This window comes from Alligator mississippiensis, chromosome 8 (genome assembly GCF_030867095.1).
Source record: "Alligator mississippiensis isolate rAllMis1 chromosome 8, rAllMis1, whole genome shotgun sequence".
Classification (NCBI taxonomy): Eukaryota; Metazoa; Chordata; order Crocodylia; family Alligatoridae; genus Alligator; species Alligator mississippiensis.
In genome coordinates, this window is record NC_081831.1 from 32,230,632 (window position 1) to 32,250,823 (window position 20,192).

General features: G+C 46.7%; 1 protein-coding gene and 1 long non-coding RNA gene across 3 annotated transcripts in view; one reads left to right on the plus strand and one right to left on the minus strand.

Annotated features, from left to right (window-relative positions):
• The window catches only part of DNAH9 (dynein axonemal heavy chain 9), a 515,733-nt gene that overhangs the window by 334,959 nt on the left and 160,582 nt on the right, over positions 1-20,192 (plus strand). For both annotated transcript variants that reach the window (XM_059732606.1, XM_059732607.1), the window contains 3 exons: positions 4,633-4,868; positions 7,146-7,268; positions 12,192-12,396. In XM_059732606.1, the coding sequence (XP_059588589.1) occupies positions 4,633-4,868; positions 7,146-7,268; positions 12,192-12,396 (564 nt within the window). The remainder of the gene's footprint in view (positions 1-4,632; positions 4,869-7,145; positions 7,269-12,191; positions 12,397-20,192) is intronic.
• Positions 708-13,627, minus strand: LOC132252136 (uncharacterized). Its single transcript, XR_009463917.1, has 3 exons — positions 13,464-13,627; positions 4,171-4,250; positions 708-3,249 (listed from the first exon to the last, which is right to left on the minus strand). It is a non-coding gene; the product is annotated as an uncharacterized LOC132252136 (long non-coding RNA).

Consider the following 20,192-nt stretch of genomic DNA (forward strand, 5'->3'; position numbering starts at 1 on the left):
ATTGTGGGCGTGACCAGTCAGCACACCAATGCCGCATAAAAGTCAAGGCCTTGCGGGCACAGTGGGACACCATCACTGACCACAACTGCTAGTCAGAGACTCCTGCAAATCCATGCCCTTTATGCACCAGTTGGATGACATCCTTATGCCCTGGGACCCTGGGCTGAGCAGTGTCATCTATTTGAACACAAGCGGCCTGCCTGAGCCTTCTCTGAAGCCTGGGACCCATGGTGATGTGTCACTGGTGAAGGGCCCCTCGGCCCTGCAGGAACTTGTTCCAATGCACTCCCTGCCTTTGGCCTCCTCCAACAGCTCTGGGAACCTGAGCCAGTGCCTGCCCCACCAGCTCAATGTGTTCAGCCCTGCCCAGGAGGCCAGGTTGGCCATGTCACTGCCGGCCGCCAGCAGCTCCAGTTTCTCCCTGGAGGGAGCTCCTGCCCAGGCACCTGCATGCTGCACCTCTTCACCCTAGGGCACAGCCAGGAGTCATGTCTTTGCCATAAGCAGGGACCAACTCAGGCTGCCAGGTACACCTGCCACGCCCACCTAGTGAGCCCTGCACTGAAGGGAAGGCCCTCCCTGCCCCTGGCCCTGCCCTCCCTCTCCACCTGCCCCCACCTAGCCTGCCCATACACCCCCTGGCTCCTGGAGCCCCCCTCATAGCACACAGGGAGGTGGGAGACAGTGCAAAACTTTATTGAGCAGCCTGTGTCCCCACACCACAGTGGGCATGGGACTCTTACATGCCGAGGAATGTGTTGATGCTGGCGGTAATGTCTTCCTTGGCTGCAGGGGGCAAGGACTTGTAGCGCAGCCCCAGGTAGCCCTCCAGGTGGCAGTGGAGGTTGTGGGGCAGGGTGGGCTTGCCCTCTGCACCATCAAAACTCAGGGTCCCATGCCTGGTTTACAGGTATGCCTGGGGCACCATGGCAATCAGCAGCAGCAGCATGTTGTGGGTTGGTCACCCCTAAGCCTGTGCAAACAGCTCCTCACACCATGCCTGGGACACTTGTAACTGGGGCATGCTTGGGGCGTAGAGCTGGCATAGGGCGGGGTTGGCCCCAGGGCACCTCCCCAGAGACACTCCATGGGGAGAGGGTGGGGGCACCAGCAGCTCTGCATCCCAGTTGGCTGGGAGCCCCTTGAGCCCTCTGCCTGGGTGCCATGGGCTGGGTGGCAACACAGGAGACAGGCTGGCCTGCAGGAGGAAAAGGGAAGGAATGGCTCTGGGGCCATGGCAGCCCTAACCACAACCCTAACTCTGGCTCCTGCTGGTGAGAAAGTGGCTTGCCCGGGGCCTCAGCAGGGTGGCCCACTACTGCTGCTGCCACTTCCACAGCAGCTGGCACTCCTAATGCCAAGCCGTCCACTTGCTGTGCCTCCTCCACCCAGGCCTCGTGAAAGAGTTCCCCCAGGCCTCATAGATGTTATGCAGCACACAGGCTGTGATGATGATTTGAGAGATGTTGGCCATGGTGACAGGTGGTGAGGGTGCACCAGCATCTCTTCAGCTGACCAAGTCCTACTCCACCCGGGAATAGGTCCAGCTCAGCCACCAGTTGAAGTGTGCCTGGCGGTGGTCCAGCTGGCCAATGTAGGACCACATGAGCTAGGGGAGGAGCAGATAGGTGGGCTCCCCTATGAAGAGGGGCAGGACCACCACTGCACCCACCTGGAGGTCCAGCACTCCAGAGTGAAGCACCTGCTCTCCACCAGGGCTGGCAGGGCAGAGTTGCGGAACATGTGGGCATCCTGGGAACTGCTCACCCAGTCAATGCTCAAGTTCATGAAGGCACCACGGTGGTCAACAACGGCTTGGAGAATGATGGAGTGGAAGCCCTGCCAGCTGTAGTAGGGGTGGTACTCTTCAGGGGGGACAGTTGACAAGGATATGGGTCTTGTCCAGGGCCTCAGAGCAAGTACTCAAGGACAGATCATGGCAGCAGAGGCAGGTCGGGAAAGACCTATCATGCCCTACTCTACTCTCCCAAGCCCTACATGTCCCTCACCCACTGTGCCAGCTACTGTAGGTGGTAGGCCATCTGCTGGGTGCCTGTGTCTCGCTGCATGAGTTTGTCTGCAGCCCTGGCAGCTTGGACAAAAAGCTTAGGGTCTGCACACCACTGAATGATATGCCCCGCTATATTCTTCTGTCCTTTAGTCTGGTTCAGAAAGACCAGGAGACCTCCGTAGTTGGGGGCGAGCCTGCCAGAATAGGCTGGACATCCCCACCAAAGAGTGGTGGGGCTGCACCTCAGGTGAGAGCTTGCCTGAGAGTGCAGCATCCATGCCCTCGATGTTTAGCAACTGCATCCTCTTCTCATCATCTGGGCCAAGGACTGGTTCTAGAAGGGCAATCCCAGCCATCTTGTGGGGAGAGATGTCATCCTGCTCCCGAAGTCGCTTATAACGCTTGGAAAGCTGGACCTCCAACTCATCATCATCCCCATCTGGTCCAGTGGGCTGAGGCATGACTGAGGGGTCAGTAGACTCTTCTACCACCCCCTAGGTCAGGCCCCCACAAGGGAGGTATTCAATATCATCTTCACTGCCACCTGACTCCAGGAGCTGGAAGCCGAGCGAGGTGTCAGTGGATCTGCCACTGCTTCCCATGCCGCCAAGTCATCCCCAACTGTAGCCACATGCAGTTGGAGCGAGGTCAGGCTCCCCAGCAGAAGTCTTCCCAGCACTAACCAAGGAGGGCCCTGGTTGGGGTGAAGTGTCCTGAGAAGCCCCTTTTGTTTTCCTCTCTCTGTTTTTCTTCTGTGGAGAAGCAGTGGGTGACCTCCCCTTCACAGGGGATGGATCAGGATACTCCTGGCCCGCCTCCCCGAGGCCAGTTGCCTCAGACAGGGCAGCGGTGGAGGGTGGCTGGGGGGAGGCCTGAGCTCTGTCGTCTGACAGGGCCCTGGTGGCATAGGCACCGGCTGCCTCGGCTGGAGCAGTCAGAGTGGGTGGGGGCCAGGTGGAAATCTCATCCCCTTAACTTGGTGGAGCTCCTGCACTGCAGGGAGGTCGGCACTGTGGCTGTAATGGGCGAGGTAGTGGGCTGGGTGGAGGTTCCAACCCCTCCATCCGATGGTGCTCTCGCGCCAGAGGCCCCAGTTTCCTCGAATGGAACAGGGGTGAAAGGAGGTTGGGAGGAGGTCCCAGCTCCTGCACTAGGCGGGACCTGCATCCCAGAAGTGGATTTGTCATCCTTGGTGCAGCCGCAGTTGCTGGTGTCTTGGCTGCTCTTCTCATTGAGCACTGGGTAGCGAAGTGGGAGGAGTTACCATGCTGGAAACACATAGTCTCCCCCAGGAAAAGATAAATCACGAACCTCCTCCCATCTAGTCTGAAGCTCAAGGAATGAGGTAGGGACTGGGGGCCTCCCTTGAGAAGCATGAAGACCTGCCTCTGAAAGGACAGGACATGCTTTAGCTTTGGATCTTTGCTTCTGATAGTCAACCAGTGAAAAGGCCTCGTAGGAATCCCATAGGTTTCAAGACCCTTGGCCAGTTCCCTATCAGACAGGTGTGGGGGTACATTGGAAACCACCACCCTCGCCACCTGGGTGTCTAGGGGCGCGACAAGGTATGCCCACGGTGTCCAGGCCTTCCACGCAAACCCTGTCGATCAGGGTGTGAGTACCCGGGTAGATCACCGGGACCATGTTAACACGAGCTGCATAACATATGCTACACCATCCCAGGGCACCTGGGCACCTGCACAAACCTCGACCCTGACATGGGGTGGGGTATGGACCCTCAAGCCATGGTTAAGGGGGAAGTCCTGAGAGGCACCCCCATACCAGCCACCATGTGTAGAAGCAGCCATTCCTGATAGGACAGGGTTAATCCCAAAAGCTAAAGCTAGCTAAAAATAAGAAAAATAAAAAGGAAGGGGGGGGGATCCGAAGGGAAGGAGAGGGGGAGTGAGAAGGAAAGGGTACAGCTGCAGGGAGAGGGAGGGGAAACAAAAAACAACCTGAGGGAGGGAGAAGGGAGGGGCAGAGAGTTACTGCAAGAGAGAGGGTTGAGAAAAGGGGGGAAAAGGCAAGAAAAAGTAATGAAAAGTGTGGGGCTGTGGTGGGAAAAGGGTTAGGTTCCATTTTGGTGGAAAGGTTCCATTTTGGAAGGAAGGAAGGAAGCAGCCTGTTCATTAAGATAACTGGTAAAGATCACTTACCAGCTATCACATCCATGTTTCCTGTATGTAGACACTGAATCCAGAAATGGCCTTACCTGCCAGAAAAGTGTTTCTACAATCTGAAATGCAAATGCAAACAACAGACCTATGAGGGTAATGATTATGTTCTTCAAAACTACCATGTCAAGAGTTTGTACATGGTATAAAGTATACATCTGAACCTGTTCTATTTAGTTGTGATAGCTCAGTCCACTTATCTTGCTGCAGGCAATATTCTTTTTTCTCCTTTTATAATTTCTTTCTAGTCATCACAGGAATGAGTGAATTCAAAATCAAACCTATTCTGTAAACTGTTGACCATCAAATAAATTATATGGCTGGGTTGTTAAGTAAGCCTCATTATTAGAATCAGTTCTTCTGTTTCATCCTTAGCATATATGACAACTGCTGCTTGCAACCTTGCATGACACTCATGGGAACATTTTCTCTTTTTGCTTTCAGGTCCCAATCCCTGTTACTCCATCATTAGACCCTCTGACAATGCTGACAGATGATGCTGATATAGCAGCTTGGCAGAATGAGGGCCTGCCAGCTGATCGCATGTCCACAGAAAATGCCACAATCCTTACAAACTGTGAACGATGGCCCCTCATGGTTGACCCCCAGCTCCAGGGTATCAAATGGATTAAAACAAAATATGGTGAAGATCTAAGAGTGATCAGAATTGGGCAGAAGGGGTAAATATGAGCCATGATACCAAATAACACACACCATTGTTAGCTGCCTGTCAAATATGATGAACAGCATGGGCAGAATCCTGCTTCACTTTGTCTGCCCATATGCTGGTTACCCCTTAATATAACTGCCATTTTTGGCACTCATACACAGTTTTCAGTCCTATTCCTGAGCTGTATGCAGCCTGGACAGAAAAGTGCACTACTGTGTATGCAAGTACTTAAGTATAAGTCCTGAAAAAAGCAGTAGGAGGAGGCTATTTTAACCACTGTACCTTACGTTTAGTATTAATTGAAGCAGACAAGAAGAAAAAAAGATTACCCTAGGGAGTAAAAGATTGGGTGTGAACCTGGGGCCTAGTCTCTTATAGGGTAGAAAACATCTCACTGAACCATATATGCTTAGCTCCAGGGTTTTTTTTTCCTCTCCTGGACACACACATCTCACTTTCTTGGCAGCCCAGGGGAGCAGCTTCAAAAAAAAAAAAAGCTGGTGAGGGGCCTGGATAATTCCTAATTTATGGCCTATGCTCAAGGAATCAGAGAACTGCATGGTCAGACTCTATAGGGGTGAGGAGGGTAGGATAGACCCTCAATCTCCCACTTTGTGGGCAAGTGCTTTGACCACTACTCTATTGGGGGAAAAGAACCAAAGCTCTCTAACACTTGCCAGCTTTGGGGAATTTGCCTAGTTATAATTCCAAAGACAGGAGAACAGAAATGTTGGCTGTCTGGATACATATTTTCTGTACGTGGGTTATGCCTTAGGCTCAGGTTGTACTAGTGTATGCTTGGCTTTATGCCCCACATGGTTCAGTTCCATAGTGTGTTGGAAAGAAAACAGAACTCGCCTATAAAATCAGAGTGGAAACAACATTGCCTTTCATTGCCTATGCCTTCACACCACATTTTATGGAGGCACAGAGGCCAAGCAAACAAACACATGGGCTCCTTCTCATTCCACAAATAGTGATGGTGACAATTGCGGTATCAATTTGTGCCACTATTTAGTGGCAATCACCTGTTTATTTTAATCTGTCAGACTTGCCCCAACTTTTCCTACTTACCTAGGCACCTCCCAGAAATCTTGAGGGCACAATCCCAGTAAGTGGAGAGAGCCAGGCAGGTGGTCCTGGGGGTTGAGGGGCCTGTTCTTATGCAGGAATCCCCAGGGTGTGCAAGACTGGGCCCTGCAAGCCCTAGAAAAGCACATTACCCATTGTCCCACCTGGTGATGCTGCAGGTGATATGTGGTATTGCCTAATGTCATTTGGCACATCTATTTCTACCTCAGAGAAAGGCTGAAAGCCTAAACAGAGATTTAGAATAGAGCTACATGTGATAGGATATTAAAAATGCCTATCCCTTCCCACAGTCATTTAATAAAGTTTTGAAAGAAAATTCAGTGTTACAGACAAGATGTAGAATAGGGACAAGGTATATATAGAAAGAAGTCTTAATTTTTCTGTTTTGTCTGCTCATTGGCTGTAGAAGCCATTTTTCATATGGGAAGAACTGAACACTGAGCACTGAAACTTACTAGTGTCAGAGAACCAAGATGATTGGCTAGTTGGAATTCTAGTCACAGAACCTGGACAATCAGGTAAGGGTTTGAAAGTGATGCTAAAAAAAAAAGAAACCTTTGAGATGAGATCAGCAAATTCTGATCTCAGCTCTTTTTCACTGAAATGGGTTGAAAAATCATTTTGGCAAAAAAATTCCCATTGGAAAATGGCAAGTTATTAAAACTGAAACAATAGAAATTTACCAGTTTTGATGAGACTTAATTTTGGAAAGGTTTTTCAATTCCAGGATGAAATACCTTGTCAATGCATAAAGGAGATTTCATTTTTTCCCCAGACTAGCCTATAACCCAATAGTTAGGACATTTCTCTGGAATGTGGGAGATTCAGGTTCAAATCACTACTCTTGATGAGACCCTGTGAATGTTTGTTCTCTGTGTGTGTATATCTATCTATCTATCTATCTATCTATCTATCTATCTATCTATCTATCTTTGTGTGTGTATACATTCATACATACATATATACATAATATATACTTGTATGTGTATATGTACAAAGCCCCAATAGGAGGGATTCTATAGCCTCACAGTCAGGAAACTCACATGGGATGTTGGAGGCTCAGATCCTGTCTTTTGTCATGTTTTCACACCTGTAGTTATGTGCTGTACCTTTTCTTAGTGTCTTGTGTGGGCTCATGTTTCTTGATGCCCTTGTCTGCTGTATGCCATTACTATACCAAAGCTATCTCCACTAGGTATTTGGATATTATGGAACGAGCCCTTGCTGCAGGTGAAGTTGTTTTGATTGAAAATTTGGAGGAATCTGTAGATCCAGTTTTGGGCCCCTTGCTTGGTCAAGAAACAATCAAGAAAGGAAGGTAAGAATCCAGAACACTGAATGAGGCACCTTTTTATGTCCGTATCTGGCCTCTCTCTTAATTTTCCTAAAGCTTCTTGGGGAAAAGTGAAAATAGATCACTAAAAATCTCTATTGGTCTAGGTTGAACCTGGTTCTTGGGTAGTTCTTGGATTTTTGGAGAAAGGGACCTTTTTTTATAAACCTACTCTAGCACTGTGGACTGATCCTAATCTTGAACCTAATGTACTTAAGGTGATTTGAAGGTGAAAGGCATGTTGAACATGTGGTCAAAGTGCTGAATAGGGACCCAAAATGTCTGGATTCTGTCATGGTCTTTTTGTGTGACTGTGAAAATATCATGTTCTATTGTTCTTTATTTTCCTTCCATAAAAACAATGTTAATACAGCTAGCCAAAAACAAAACAAAACTGGATCTTGTGTTTTGCTTCTAGTCCTATGTCGTTTGGGTTTCCCTCACATACATAATACCATTCATATTGGAAGGCTACTCCAGAACTTTGCATCTCTGACTTCAGCAAATTGTAGTTCAAATTTATTTATGGCTAGTTTATTTCCATGGCTTCTTGTGCCAACATTGTCCTTCAGTTTAAACTGTTTTTCTGCTTTGTGACAGTCTTACAGCCTTGAACCCCAGACCTTAGCCTCATCAGCACAGCCATTGATCTCAATCCACCAGCCTGCTGCTCTTCCCAAAGGGCATTTGCAAATATTATGTTTTGTGTGTGATGAGCCCCAGAATTTCTGTACAGCTGTAATGTAAAAACCTTTCATGACTGCTTTTAAAATGATTAAGCATGCAAAAATGTAACCCTCATCTGATGAAATATCAGATGGGGTGTTTTAAGGCAGAGTGCCTTGTTGCAAGGGTTAATTTGGGGCAATTCTGCCCACATCTATACAGCTTTGCAGGCTGAACTAGTGAGTACCAGCCCAGCCTAGCTCCACCCCTGGGGCTGTCACTGACAGGAGACAGAAAACTTCTGTCTCCTCCATGAGCAGTGTGGAAGGGAGGCAAGGTGAGAGAAGGGAGCTTCCTCTGTGGTATGTGCCCCACCCCCCACCCAGCTACCCCCTGCCGGGGTCTTGGGGGCAGCTGGACCTGGCCCACAAGTTTGGGGCTCTATTCCTCCTCCCCATGCAAACATCTTGATAGCAACAGTCTTGTTGTTGCTGAGCCTAGAACTGGGGCAGTGGGTGGGGGGGGGGAGCCCTTCCTACTGTGAAGGTATGGTCTGGCACCCCCTAAGACCCCAGCAGCAGTAGTGGGGGGGCATGCACAGTACGGGGGTTCCATCCCTCTTTCCCCACCTCCTGCTAGTTACCAGCTGGCAAGGGGGTGGGATTGGGGACAAGGACAGTCCAGCAGCTTCCTGGGAGGCTGCTGGTGCATGTGCACCACTGGTGAGGGTCAGTGCAGGCAGGCTCCAAGCATCCCCTGCCCAAGAGGCAATCACCTGTTGGGTTCAATAAAGCTCTAACTTGTGGCACTTTTTTTAAAGTGCTATGAATTAGAGCGCCTCCCTGATAAGCTGCCTGAAGTTGTGTACACACCCAAAGACGAAATGAAGTATGCCTAAAGCCTTTCTTAGTGTCCAAGTGTCCACCTATTCCCTGATACCTGAATGGCTGACTCTTGTTACTTGATCCACTTCCCTTATACAAGCCCAGGGAGAGGAACAGGAAGCATCTGGGTAACAGGGCTTTCATGACTTTAAATTGCACCTCTGGTAACTTGACCTGTTTCCTGACCTGGCTTATCTCTGGACTCTGCTTGCTCTCTCTGAATCTGGTTTATACCCCTATCTAGTTATCTTGATTCCTAATTCACTCCCAATTGCCACGTTTCAGCAGATTCAAATAATTGAGTCAATGCGCTGGAATTCCAGTACATCGGAGCAGCCTCACTGTTCATGTATAGGCACCGTTTAATATGACGTACTACATAAAGGAACATGAGCCCACGCTAATGCTTAATGGCAAAGGTGAATGGTTCTTTGTGATGCTTAATGTGCAGTAGAGTAATTCTACTACGCATTAGTGCATTAGCATAGGTTTTGCCTTGATGCATTACTGTGCAGTAGAATAGGCTACTGTGCATTATGGCATATTGTGTAGATAGACGTGCCCAGTTTAAAGAAACAATTACAAAGGGCCTATAATTGTTCTCAGTGAGGAAAAGAGTCGGGGTACGGAATGTAGCTGTGTGGTTGCACCCTCCCTTTTACCATTACTGTTTCTGCCCGAGCTCAGCACTCCATAGGCACGTCTAGATGAGTGTGCATGTGCACACCACTCATGCAGGTGTTTGCCATGCTGCTAATTTGCAATATGGTGGTGGTGGGCGGGGGGGTTTTGACACTGACAGATACCAATGTCAAAAAAACCCATGCTAGAAAAAAGCAGGGTGGCACACATAGCAGCAGAGTGCACCATGCGAAACAGGAGCCTGGTCAGCCAGAGCCATACTCCAGCTGCCAGCCAGGCTCTGTGCACCTGGATCGCCACTGCTGGAGCCCCAGGAGGCACCCAGGACCCCAGGTAAGACTGCTGAGGCCAGCCCAGTTTCTGCCCCAGCCTTCCCTACCCCACCCAAGGCAACGTGCCATGCACCAGAGCAGGCATGCAGGGTCACTCCCCAGGGACAACTAGCAGGAGCACAAATATATGCTGCTGCTAATTATCCATGGGAAATGCATGTTCCTTCTCATGCGGATATGCCCTATGGTGCCTCTCCGTGCAGCTGAAGCTCTGGGCAAGGAACAGGCATAGGAAGGGAGGAGCACACAATGCCGTTGCTGTCCATGGCTGACCCAGGTGTCCCAGGGGGAGCTCTAAAGCTGCTTTTGCCCTGCTCCAGCTATGCACTGTGACTGCTCAGGGTGCCAATCTCAACTGGAAACAGTGGCAGCAGTAGGCACATCCCCCTCTTCCTGTGTTTGCTCTCTGCTGCTACCCCCATGGTCTCTACTAACCAGGGAGCAGGTAGAGGAAGAGGAAACCATCCCCTTTCCCATATCTCTGCCATTGTTGCCAGCTAATAAGCCCAGGGAAGCCCCAGAGCTGCTCCTGCATTGCTCCAGCTGGACTACAGGAAGCAGCTGCCCAATGTGCTTGGTTCAGCCAGGAACAGCAGGAGGGGGAAGGGGTTTATCTTCCCAGTGCCTACTTCTGGGAAGGGCATGGCAAGGGCAGGTGGGAGAAAAGGTCAGGTGGGGAGAAGGTGCAGAAAGGAAGGAGGAACTGGCTCTTCATTGCAAGCACCATATACAACCACTCCCTGCAGCTATTCCTATGCCCATCAAGTCCCAGGAGATGAGGGGTGCACCTCTGGGGCTCCCCCATAAAGCAGGGGGCAAGCTACATACCTGCTCACTGCCTGCCCTACTGCCTGCACCCTCACTACCTGTCCGGCTACCATTGCTTTTCCTACTGCAGTGTTGGGGACAAATTTAAGACAATTCCCCAATAATTAAATTCCAAACATGGAAAATTATAATACATTTATAATTTTTTCATGTATAGAAGTAATTTTGGGAGGGTGAGGGGTATCTTAAATTCAAGGTAGTCTTGGATTTGGGTAAATGTGGCAAAATAGTTTTAAAGAAAATAATTGTAAAAACTAGATATTTGAGAAACCCCAAAGTTCTAGAAAAAAACTGCTTTTGGGAAGGTTCAGAATTTTAGACAATCTCAAATATAAGTTCTTTGTTTTGAAACAGCCCAGCATTCTATGAAGAGAAGGACCTGGGTATACTTGTCAGTTGCAAGATGACTATGAGTTGTAATTGTGATGTGGTCTTAAAAAAGACAAATGGGATCCTGGAATGCACCAAGAAGGGTATTTTCAGTAGAGATTGGGAAATATGCATTTCACAGTACTGATAAGACCTGTTGGATAGATGAGAGGCCCTATGCCTCTGACACTGTTGTGCTAAAACTTTAATAAACCTTGGCTTGACAAGGCTTCAGCTTCTAACCCATCTCCTTCCCCCGTTGCCTCTCCTTAGTTTAACACCTTAATGTTCACATTCCTTAGTTTAACAAGATCTATAGGATGGTAATTTGGGCTGTACAAAGAAATGAGCAGGGAGGTTTCAAAATCCTTACAGATCATACCTGGTAAATGATAAGTTAAATGATATATCTTCTAGGAAAACAGGAAGATTTGAAGGAAGGTTTAACAATGAGGAGACCACTAACCTGTATACATACCAAAGTTGTGAAATAGAGTACATCAGCATGGATATGTGTGATAACTGGCCAGTGATTTTTTAAATGAAATGACTACAGTTGAATTAGTGTTTGTAGTTATTCAATGTATAACATAGATATGAAATATGTAACTTTTCTATCACACTTTGGACATCTAACCCCTGCCCCTCTGCCAGGCAGTCTGATCAATTAACTGAAAACAGGGGAAGAGCTAGAATTCAATAAAAGGGGATGTAGCAAACAACCCCTCAGAACATGGTGGCAGGTGCTGGTACTGCTGCTATGGGGCCAGGTTGGGGTGATGCTATGTGTTCCAGGCAGAGCAAGGGTGAGTTGGGGGAAGAAAGGGGTGGCAGGAAGGGGTGTGTGAGGTCAGGGGGGCAAAGGGACCCTGAGGCTGCTGCAGGGGAGAGGTAGGCAACACAGAGGCAGCAAGGTGTCAGACAGCAGCTGTGATTCCAACCCTGACCCAGGGCTGGGGCCAGAACTGGAGTTTCAGCAGCTGCCAGCCCCTCACACACCGGCCTCATACTAGATTCCAAATGAGGGTTCTTTTCACCACAGTAAATGGGGGGAAAAACCCTTATCTTAGAATCAAATAGGGTATGTATTGGACATATATAATCTAATACTAGAAATGGCATTAGTAATTGGGCTAAACCACTTTTGGAAATCACATGAACAGTTACTCCTGTTGTTTCTATTTCAGGTATCTTAAAATTGGAGATAAGGAATGTGAGTATAACCCCAATTTCCGTCTCATCCTCCACACAAAGCTAGCAAATCCCCATTACCAACCTGAGATGCAAGCACAGTGTACCCTCATCAATTTTACTGTAACTCGAGATGGTTTGGAAGACCAGCTATTAGCAGCTGTAGTGAGCATGGAGAGGCCTGACCTGGAAGAACTAAAGGTTAGTTACTGGTTGCAGAAACTATAAGGCAGTATTGACAAATGTTCAAGAATCATAACTCAGAGTTGAAAATTTTGAGTTAAGCTTACAATCATTAAGTTTTGATAAAATAATAAATATGGGATTCATTTCCTTTATCATTTGTTTTTGAGGCTTTTAGAGAGCAATAGGGTCATTTTTTCAAGATTTCCTCCAAAACAATGAAGGCTAAAAACTTCCTTTTTTGAATTATTGATACTCTAATCAAAAAGTATATTTCTGCAGGATCTCAGGCTTTAAATTGCAACATGAAATATCAGTTGACTTGCAATAAGATCATGAGAGCTTTTAATACTGTTAAAGTGTGAAAGCTTTTCCATTATAATTCTCATAACTTGCCAAAATATTCTGTTTTGGGTTATAAGACTTTTTAAGTGTGGCTTCACTTTCAATGTAAGCTTTTAGTTAGTCTTAGCCAAATATCCATGCAGTTGTTTTTCATTTTCATAACACTAAAAAAAATATGTTGTGGGGCATTGTAACAAGTCGCCCACCCCAGCACCATCTTTCTGGTCATATGCGCCTTACGTGGAGTGCCCTTGGAATCTGATTTGGAGCTCTTATGTCCCGCCCTATACTCATCTGCCATGTCTTGATGGAAATTATTGTTGATGTTCTTGCGAGCGGGAGACTGCCTGTTGTATTTTGTATGTTGGGGTCTTTCACCTGCATGGCCCTGACCCCTGTATTTCTCTAGCTAGGCCTTCCCGTCCAAAACCCACCAAACAGGGTTTGACTCTGAGGCTCTAGCCTTTTATGGTGTCAGGCCTTGTTACAACTTGGTCCCCTGGTCCTCGGGCTCTCCGCAGCGCTGTCTCACACTGCGCCTTCTCTGCCCCCACTCTCTGGGGCTTCTCTCACCGCCCCCTCTCTGGGGCCGGGTTCTCACACTACCGTGGGTCCCCTATGAGGCCTCCTCCATCCCCAGTAGCCTCACCCAAGCCACCAGTGTTAGTCAATAATCGAAAAGGAAAAAATAATAATTGCCACTAGTCACTATGATCAAACAAAGCAGCCGGTCAGCTTACATTTGCAGGCTTCATGCTTCGACTCCCAGCCGTCGGTTACAGTCCTTGTGGTGCGGCTGCCGTCTCTCCACAGCTTCGTAGTTCCCGCCTTTGGGCCGCTCACCCAAGCTTCTCTGTGGAGCTCTTGGAGGCACTCCTTCCCCTTCGGCTGCTGTCTCCCCCCTTCTGTTGTTCTGCCCCAGGTTCTTATAGTCCTGCCCCTTCCGGTCAGCTGACTAGTGGGCCAGGACCAGTCTTTAACCCCTTCTGCACCAGTACTCCAGGTCCATAAAGTTTTGGCCTTAAAGGGGCGGGTCTGCTTTCTAGTGACAGGGCTAGGGTTCCCTGTTACAGGCATGTTTGCCATATTTTTTCTGGCTTGTATAATTTTTGTTTGCTTTTATTTTGTTTTGAAAATCCAACCCAGTGCTCTGAATATTTTCTACTCTCAGTCTGACAGGCATCAGGAAGTCCTGGTTATCCAATTTATATGAAGGGGCTACTGGGAGATTGATGGCTTGAGTGCTCTGGGCTGGGAGTCAGAAGTACTATTGGGTTATAGTCTCATATTTGTTACTGGTATGCTTGAATGAGTCTCTTTACCTCTTTGTACTTTGATTTCTCCCTATGTGGACTGGAGATTTTAGTAGTACATCTCTTACTTTTAACTTCATTGCAGAAAGATGCTATGACACAATTTATTATAACACATCCTTCAGGAAAACAATTGAAGGAAATCATGTGCATGAGGAGTTTACCACACGCAATTTTAGGTTTTCTGTATTTTTTTTTGTTTTGCATTTTGTAATATTTCACAAATATTAACCTTTCGTTTAAAAATCCCATTATTTAAATTGCCAAGATATATCCAACATGTTGCTCAAATATGAAGCTGGCCTCTAGCCAATGATTTTTTTAAAATGCCTCAAGTAAAACAAAAGCTGCAGGACACTTGTGAATATTAACTCTGTTTTCCTCAAAGCAGAGATATACAAATGCAAACATATTAAATTTGTTTAATTTTGACCAATGCATTTGAAAGTGACTAGTATTGTTGGATGCCCCGATTTTGGGGCCTTCTGAGAAGCATTAAGGGATTTAAATTTTTTCATCCGGACTTTCAAAAAAATCAGGGGCTTTAAATTGCATTTAGCCACTCAACATTGTTAGTCATTTGGAAAATCATGGTTAGGAAATTCAGAAGAGAAAACTTCTACATTAATGTAACACTAACAAACAGTTAAATAGGTTTGCATAAATTTATTATCTAAGTCCTATTTCACCAATTAGCTATCTAATATGTGGCTGCTAGCAACATCCTGAAGTAGACAACCAGAATTAGGGAGACTTCCTCCATTACCTGTGCAGATGCATAGTCATGTTGTTTGTCATGGCACAGGGTCCCCAGGGATGGCCGTGATGCCCCCAGGGCTCCATGACTATGCCAGCTTCGTCCTGTGGGTGCCTTCTAATCTTGCCTGCCATGTGTTGCTGTTTAAGATAAGAAGTAGGGAGGCTGCCCACGAGTTTCTGTGTGGCCACAGTCCTGCTGAACCCCACTAGAACCTGTGTGTTCTTGGATCCCTTCTTGGCTTTCACTCCAAGTTGGTGCCTCATGGGACACCCTAAGCCTTATGGGATAGATACGTGGCTCCAAAACATCCCCTTTACCACACCCCATGCCTGGCAGGTGGTATATAAATATTGTCTCTCTGATGAGCTCTTGGCCTCTGTCACTGTGCCCTCTGGTACTGGGGCTGTACAAAATATTGTGCCCCAGTGAGACCTCCTCCTCCCTTAGTAGCCTCATCCCAGTCCACTGGTATGGATGACAACAGAAACACAAGCCCCTGGGCTATATCATAACAATAACAATGGAGGCCACACTCTGCCCCTTTAAGAAGGCAAACAGCTGCACTGGGCTCCACAGCTCCAGCATCAGCTGCGTGCTAGCAGTGACTGCATGGGCACCTCAGAGTGGGCTGCGCTGCCCCGCTGTCCACCCCGAGGTGCCCGTGCAGTCGCTGCCAGCACAGAGCTGGTGCTGGAGCTGTGGAGCCTGGCGCAGCTGTTTGCAGCCTGCCTGCTGTTTGCTGCAGTTGCCCAGAGCCTGGGCTGGCTACAAACAGCTGCACCAGGCTCATCGCCTCTGTGCCAGGAGTGGGGGAGAAACCAGGGCTGCGCTGCCTCAGGCCCCTCCCCCACCACCTGCTCTGAGGCGCACCTGCACGCGCCGGTGCAGAGCTGATGCTGGAGCCCGGCACAGCTGTTTGGAGCCTCCCAGCTGCAGCTGGCCCCGGCTCTGGGGAGCTGCTGCCAGCCGGGACCCCGGGCTGATCCCAGCAGGCAGCTAGGATACTACAAGCCCTGCTGGGAGCAGCCCGGGCTCCGTCACTGGCAGCAGGTACCTGGAGCCAGGGCTAGCCGTGGCATGCCAAGCAAAATGGCCTCACGTGCCACGTTTGGCATGCATGTCAGGGTTTGCTGACCCCTGCATTAGAACAGTAGTCCAAGGCAACAGCAAGGGTTAATTAATATTCAAAAGCCTGTTTGTGACAGTTGCATCAAGGCCCACTGTGTCTGACATAGGCAAGCAGCAAGCAGACACACAGGCTAGGAAACTGAAGACATCTACCACACTGTTCCATAACATGAGATAAGGGACTCTGCAGCATTGGTGCTAGGTCACAGTTCCCAAGAGCAGAGCCCTTGGGATTTCTGGTTATGGTAAATGGACCAAATTAGGAGGAGAACTGGAGAACGCCTAATTTAGGGTGTGTGAATGTGATGAGTTTGTGGAAAAAAGGAATATGCTGACAGGACAGAACATGGGCAGTATAACAACCACAGGAAGACCAATCAATGATGCCCAAGGATACAGTGTCATCACAGAGGGAAAAAGATACAAAAGAAGGGATTTCAGAACAGCAAAGGGTCCCCAAGAGGGGAACCCGAGGCCACAACTGACAGAGGGCACACCACCAACCCATCTCACCCACCCCATTTATGAGGGGTGGGCCTCATCCTCTGACCTCCAGGTTGCTGACATCTGACATTCAAGAGAGAACCTCAGGGTAAAGCTTGTGTACTGGCCAGATATACCTTCCCTCTGATGTCAGCTCTAGGACTGGTAAATATGGAATTGTTTGCATTATTCTTATCTGCTATCACTGTGTATCAACAGAATTTGCCTGTTATCAAATGGAGAGGTCATAGTTGGTAAGGGTTTGCTTCCACCCAGAACAAGATATCTGGGTCATAAATCCAGTGCCAACAATAATAAGTAAAGAATAGGATAGTACTGTTTCACAGTTCCTAAGTTCCAAAGTGGTAGGGGAATATCTAAAAAAACACAAATTGCAACAGGACGGGGAGAATTGCAGTCAAATGGTACAGTGGGTGGGATGGGGTTGAGCGCAGGGATGCTGTCTTGGGAAAGACTGAAAACTTGTTTGCCCTGAGAGGCTGCATCCAGACACACAGGCACATGCAGTTTGTGGTACTGTAAGCCTCTTTTCAGTACCACAAACTGCACACCCAGAACATTAACATGTACCTCTTGCTGCAAATTTGAAGCACATAAGCAAAAATTGCTACCAGGATTTCCCAGTAGCAAAAAAAATAAAAAGCCCAAGAAAAAAAGCATTGCGGTATACACTATTGTAGTGCATGCTACAATAGTATGTGTGGGAACAAATGAAGGCTTGGTCCTCCAGGGAGATGCTCTGGCTGTTGGTCAGAGCATCTACTATTTCATGTGTGCCCCCTCAGCACTCAGGGAACTGGGAGGCATGGGGCAAGGGAAGTTTGCTTCAAGTGTGACAATTTGTTGCTCACCAAAGTGCATGTGCAAAGGCATGTGTTGTGGCACAAATTTGTGCTGCTGCAAGTGCATGTCCCTGCACATATGGACATGGTCAGAGGTAGGGAGGTAAAGCAGACCTAATTTCTCTCAATGGTTGTACATATAGAGAAATACAATTATTTTGTCTGTTATTAAGACCCAGTGGTATGAAAGGGGTGCTAATCTGTCAGATTTGAACAAGCCCATAATGTGATTAGCTTTTTGTTCTGGAATAAAAATTGCAATGTCCTATGGTAATTTAATCTCCATTTTCAGTTATAGCAAATAAAGTCAAATAGACAATTCAATTGTAAAAATAACTAACTTCTAAAATGCATAAATATGGTAAATCTGTATTAGACTGAAGCTGCATACATATATTCATACTCTCTGGGAGAATTGTTTGAGGCTTGTTCTGGTAGAAAAACTTACTCAGAGCCATGTGTATATACATTTGAATGTTGAAACCCTGGAGTGAAGGGCATGCAGTACTGACATTGTGCAGCCAGCAGGGGGACACAAGATACACTTGCAAATAGCATATGTAATATTTTAGTCCAGTATTTTAGGAGATTTAGGGTAGGTTTATTATTAATGAACAAACTGGTTGAAATCCTTTCTCTACAGACCAAATGGAGCATGATAGGATTTCTGTGCGTGTGTGTGTGTGTGTGTGTGTGTGTGTGTGTGTAACAGTCCCATTTTAAATGTGTGCCCTGGACCTCTGCTGAAACAAGACAAAAGTGTTAATTTGACCAAACTGACAGTATGCTTGGGACAGGTCTTCCTACCTGATCTGGAAGTACAGTATTGTTTCAAGGTACTATTTGGTCCGTATCTTGCAACAGAAACTATGAACCAAAGTAATAACTAGGAGATGGTTTAAATACCTGCATGCCAGAAGTGGGACTAAGATACATGACAGTATACTCATATCTGATAGCAGCTCTGAACTCAGGATGGATCCAGCTCCAATGGATTCTCTCTCCATACTGGGAGTTGGTTTGGAACACTAGTGTAGAAAAGCTCTATATCTTTTACTAGCTCTTTGAGGTGCTCTGTGGCACTACTTCAGCATTGTCTGAAGATTCAAAGGTTTCTCTCTGTCAAAGTGTTGTTCTACATACCAAGATCACTAATATTTTTTTCCCCTTAAAATACAGAGAAGCAAAACATCTAAACTTGTATTATGCTCGGAAGTGCGTGTCAGATGCACAGGTTTGATTTCTTTGATAGTGTTAAAAAAGGGCATTTGTAATAAAACTATCCATAATATACTTTAATTCCTGAAATGGCACTGTGACTCTCAAAATAGACTGAATAATCCATGCAACTGTTGTCAGGAAAGACCTGCTTTTGGGAGGTTCATAAAGCCAAATGGGAGAATAGGCCTTACTGGAGTATTAATTATTACAAGCATTGATCAGTGCATATACAACTCCTGTAAGGCTTTGCTAAAGCATTGACAAAGCAGATATGACTGAAAACTGACCTTGAACTCATGGGGGCATGTCCAGACTGGTAGGTGTGCCACTGGACAGCACACATGCAGGCATTCCTCGTGGTGCTGGGATTTGATCCCAGTCTCAAAAAAGCCCAAGCTAGAAAAAAGCAGGGCGGTGCTTGTGGCAGCAGCATGTGCCACTCAAAACTGGATCATCACTGCTGGAACCCTGGAAGGACCCCAGGGCCCCTAGGAAGTCTGCTGGGGCCACCCCAGGTGCTGGCCCAGCCTTCTTTACCCCACCCGGGTTAACTTGCCACACACCAGAGCATGTTTGCATGGACATTCCCCAGAGAAAATTAGCAGCAGCACTATGAAAGGAAGAAATTTTGAAATAAAATTTTGAGCTTGCTTCACTTCAGTTTATTATTAAGGATTCTGGCTAAAAGCCTTGCTCCTGAAAACAACATGACAAACATACAACCATAATATAAATAAATTTAAACAAATATAACAAAAATACAAATATCATAATAAAATAAAGCCAACCATTATAAAAACATTAGTCCTACTCCTAGAATGAACATACTCAAGTATAAATATAATATAAATGGTTAAAGTATAAATATAGTGATAAATCAGATCATGAATCAATAAAAATATTGTACATAGGTCCACAATTGACACAGTAAAATCAAATATAGTGATAACATGTATCAGTCAGATCAACAATAAAGACTGTTTAAGTCTGATTGCTTCAGCCTTATAAGCAAAAATTGCAAGACAGTTTACTAAATATGCATCTGTTTGCTGAAAAAGCCAGATTAATTTCTCTCTGTTTGAAAAGTATATCAATTTCTGCAAGAACAGTGATAAATTCTTTCTCCTTATGTCATTATATAAAGAACATTCTAAAACATTATGAACAGTGTCTTCCACAATTCCTAGACAAGCTGGGCAACATCTTTTAGCCCTTGGAATAGAAAGTCTACATCCAGCCAAAACAGCTGTAGGCATCTGTTTGTAGCACAGCTATGTAATGCTGCTATTTGTCTGCAAAACACATGTGGACATTCATCTAGATGCGCCCATGAAGTTCTTAGACTGGATGGGGCTGGGCAGGTTATGCTTTAAGGGCCCCTGACAGAGGTAGCAGCTAAAGTTGGTTCTTACACTGGATTGTTAAGGATGGTTCCAGAGAATCCAGAATGTACATAATCATGACAGGAGTACCAAGAATTAAGGTAATTTGGTATAGATGTTGCTGTTTTCTAGGTACATATAAATTGAATTGTTCCGATCTTTGTATAAGAAAAACTGGAAGCTTTAGGAATGTTGCACTAGGCCTGGGGGATGTTATAGTTGTGCTTGTGTCTTATCACAAGCATCCAGGGCTAATATCTTGTAACCCTATCGTTAATTATATTAGTACAGAGGTTGCCAAACTGTGGCGCACATACCA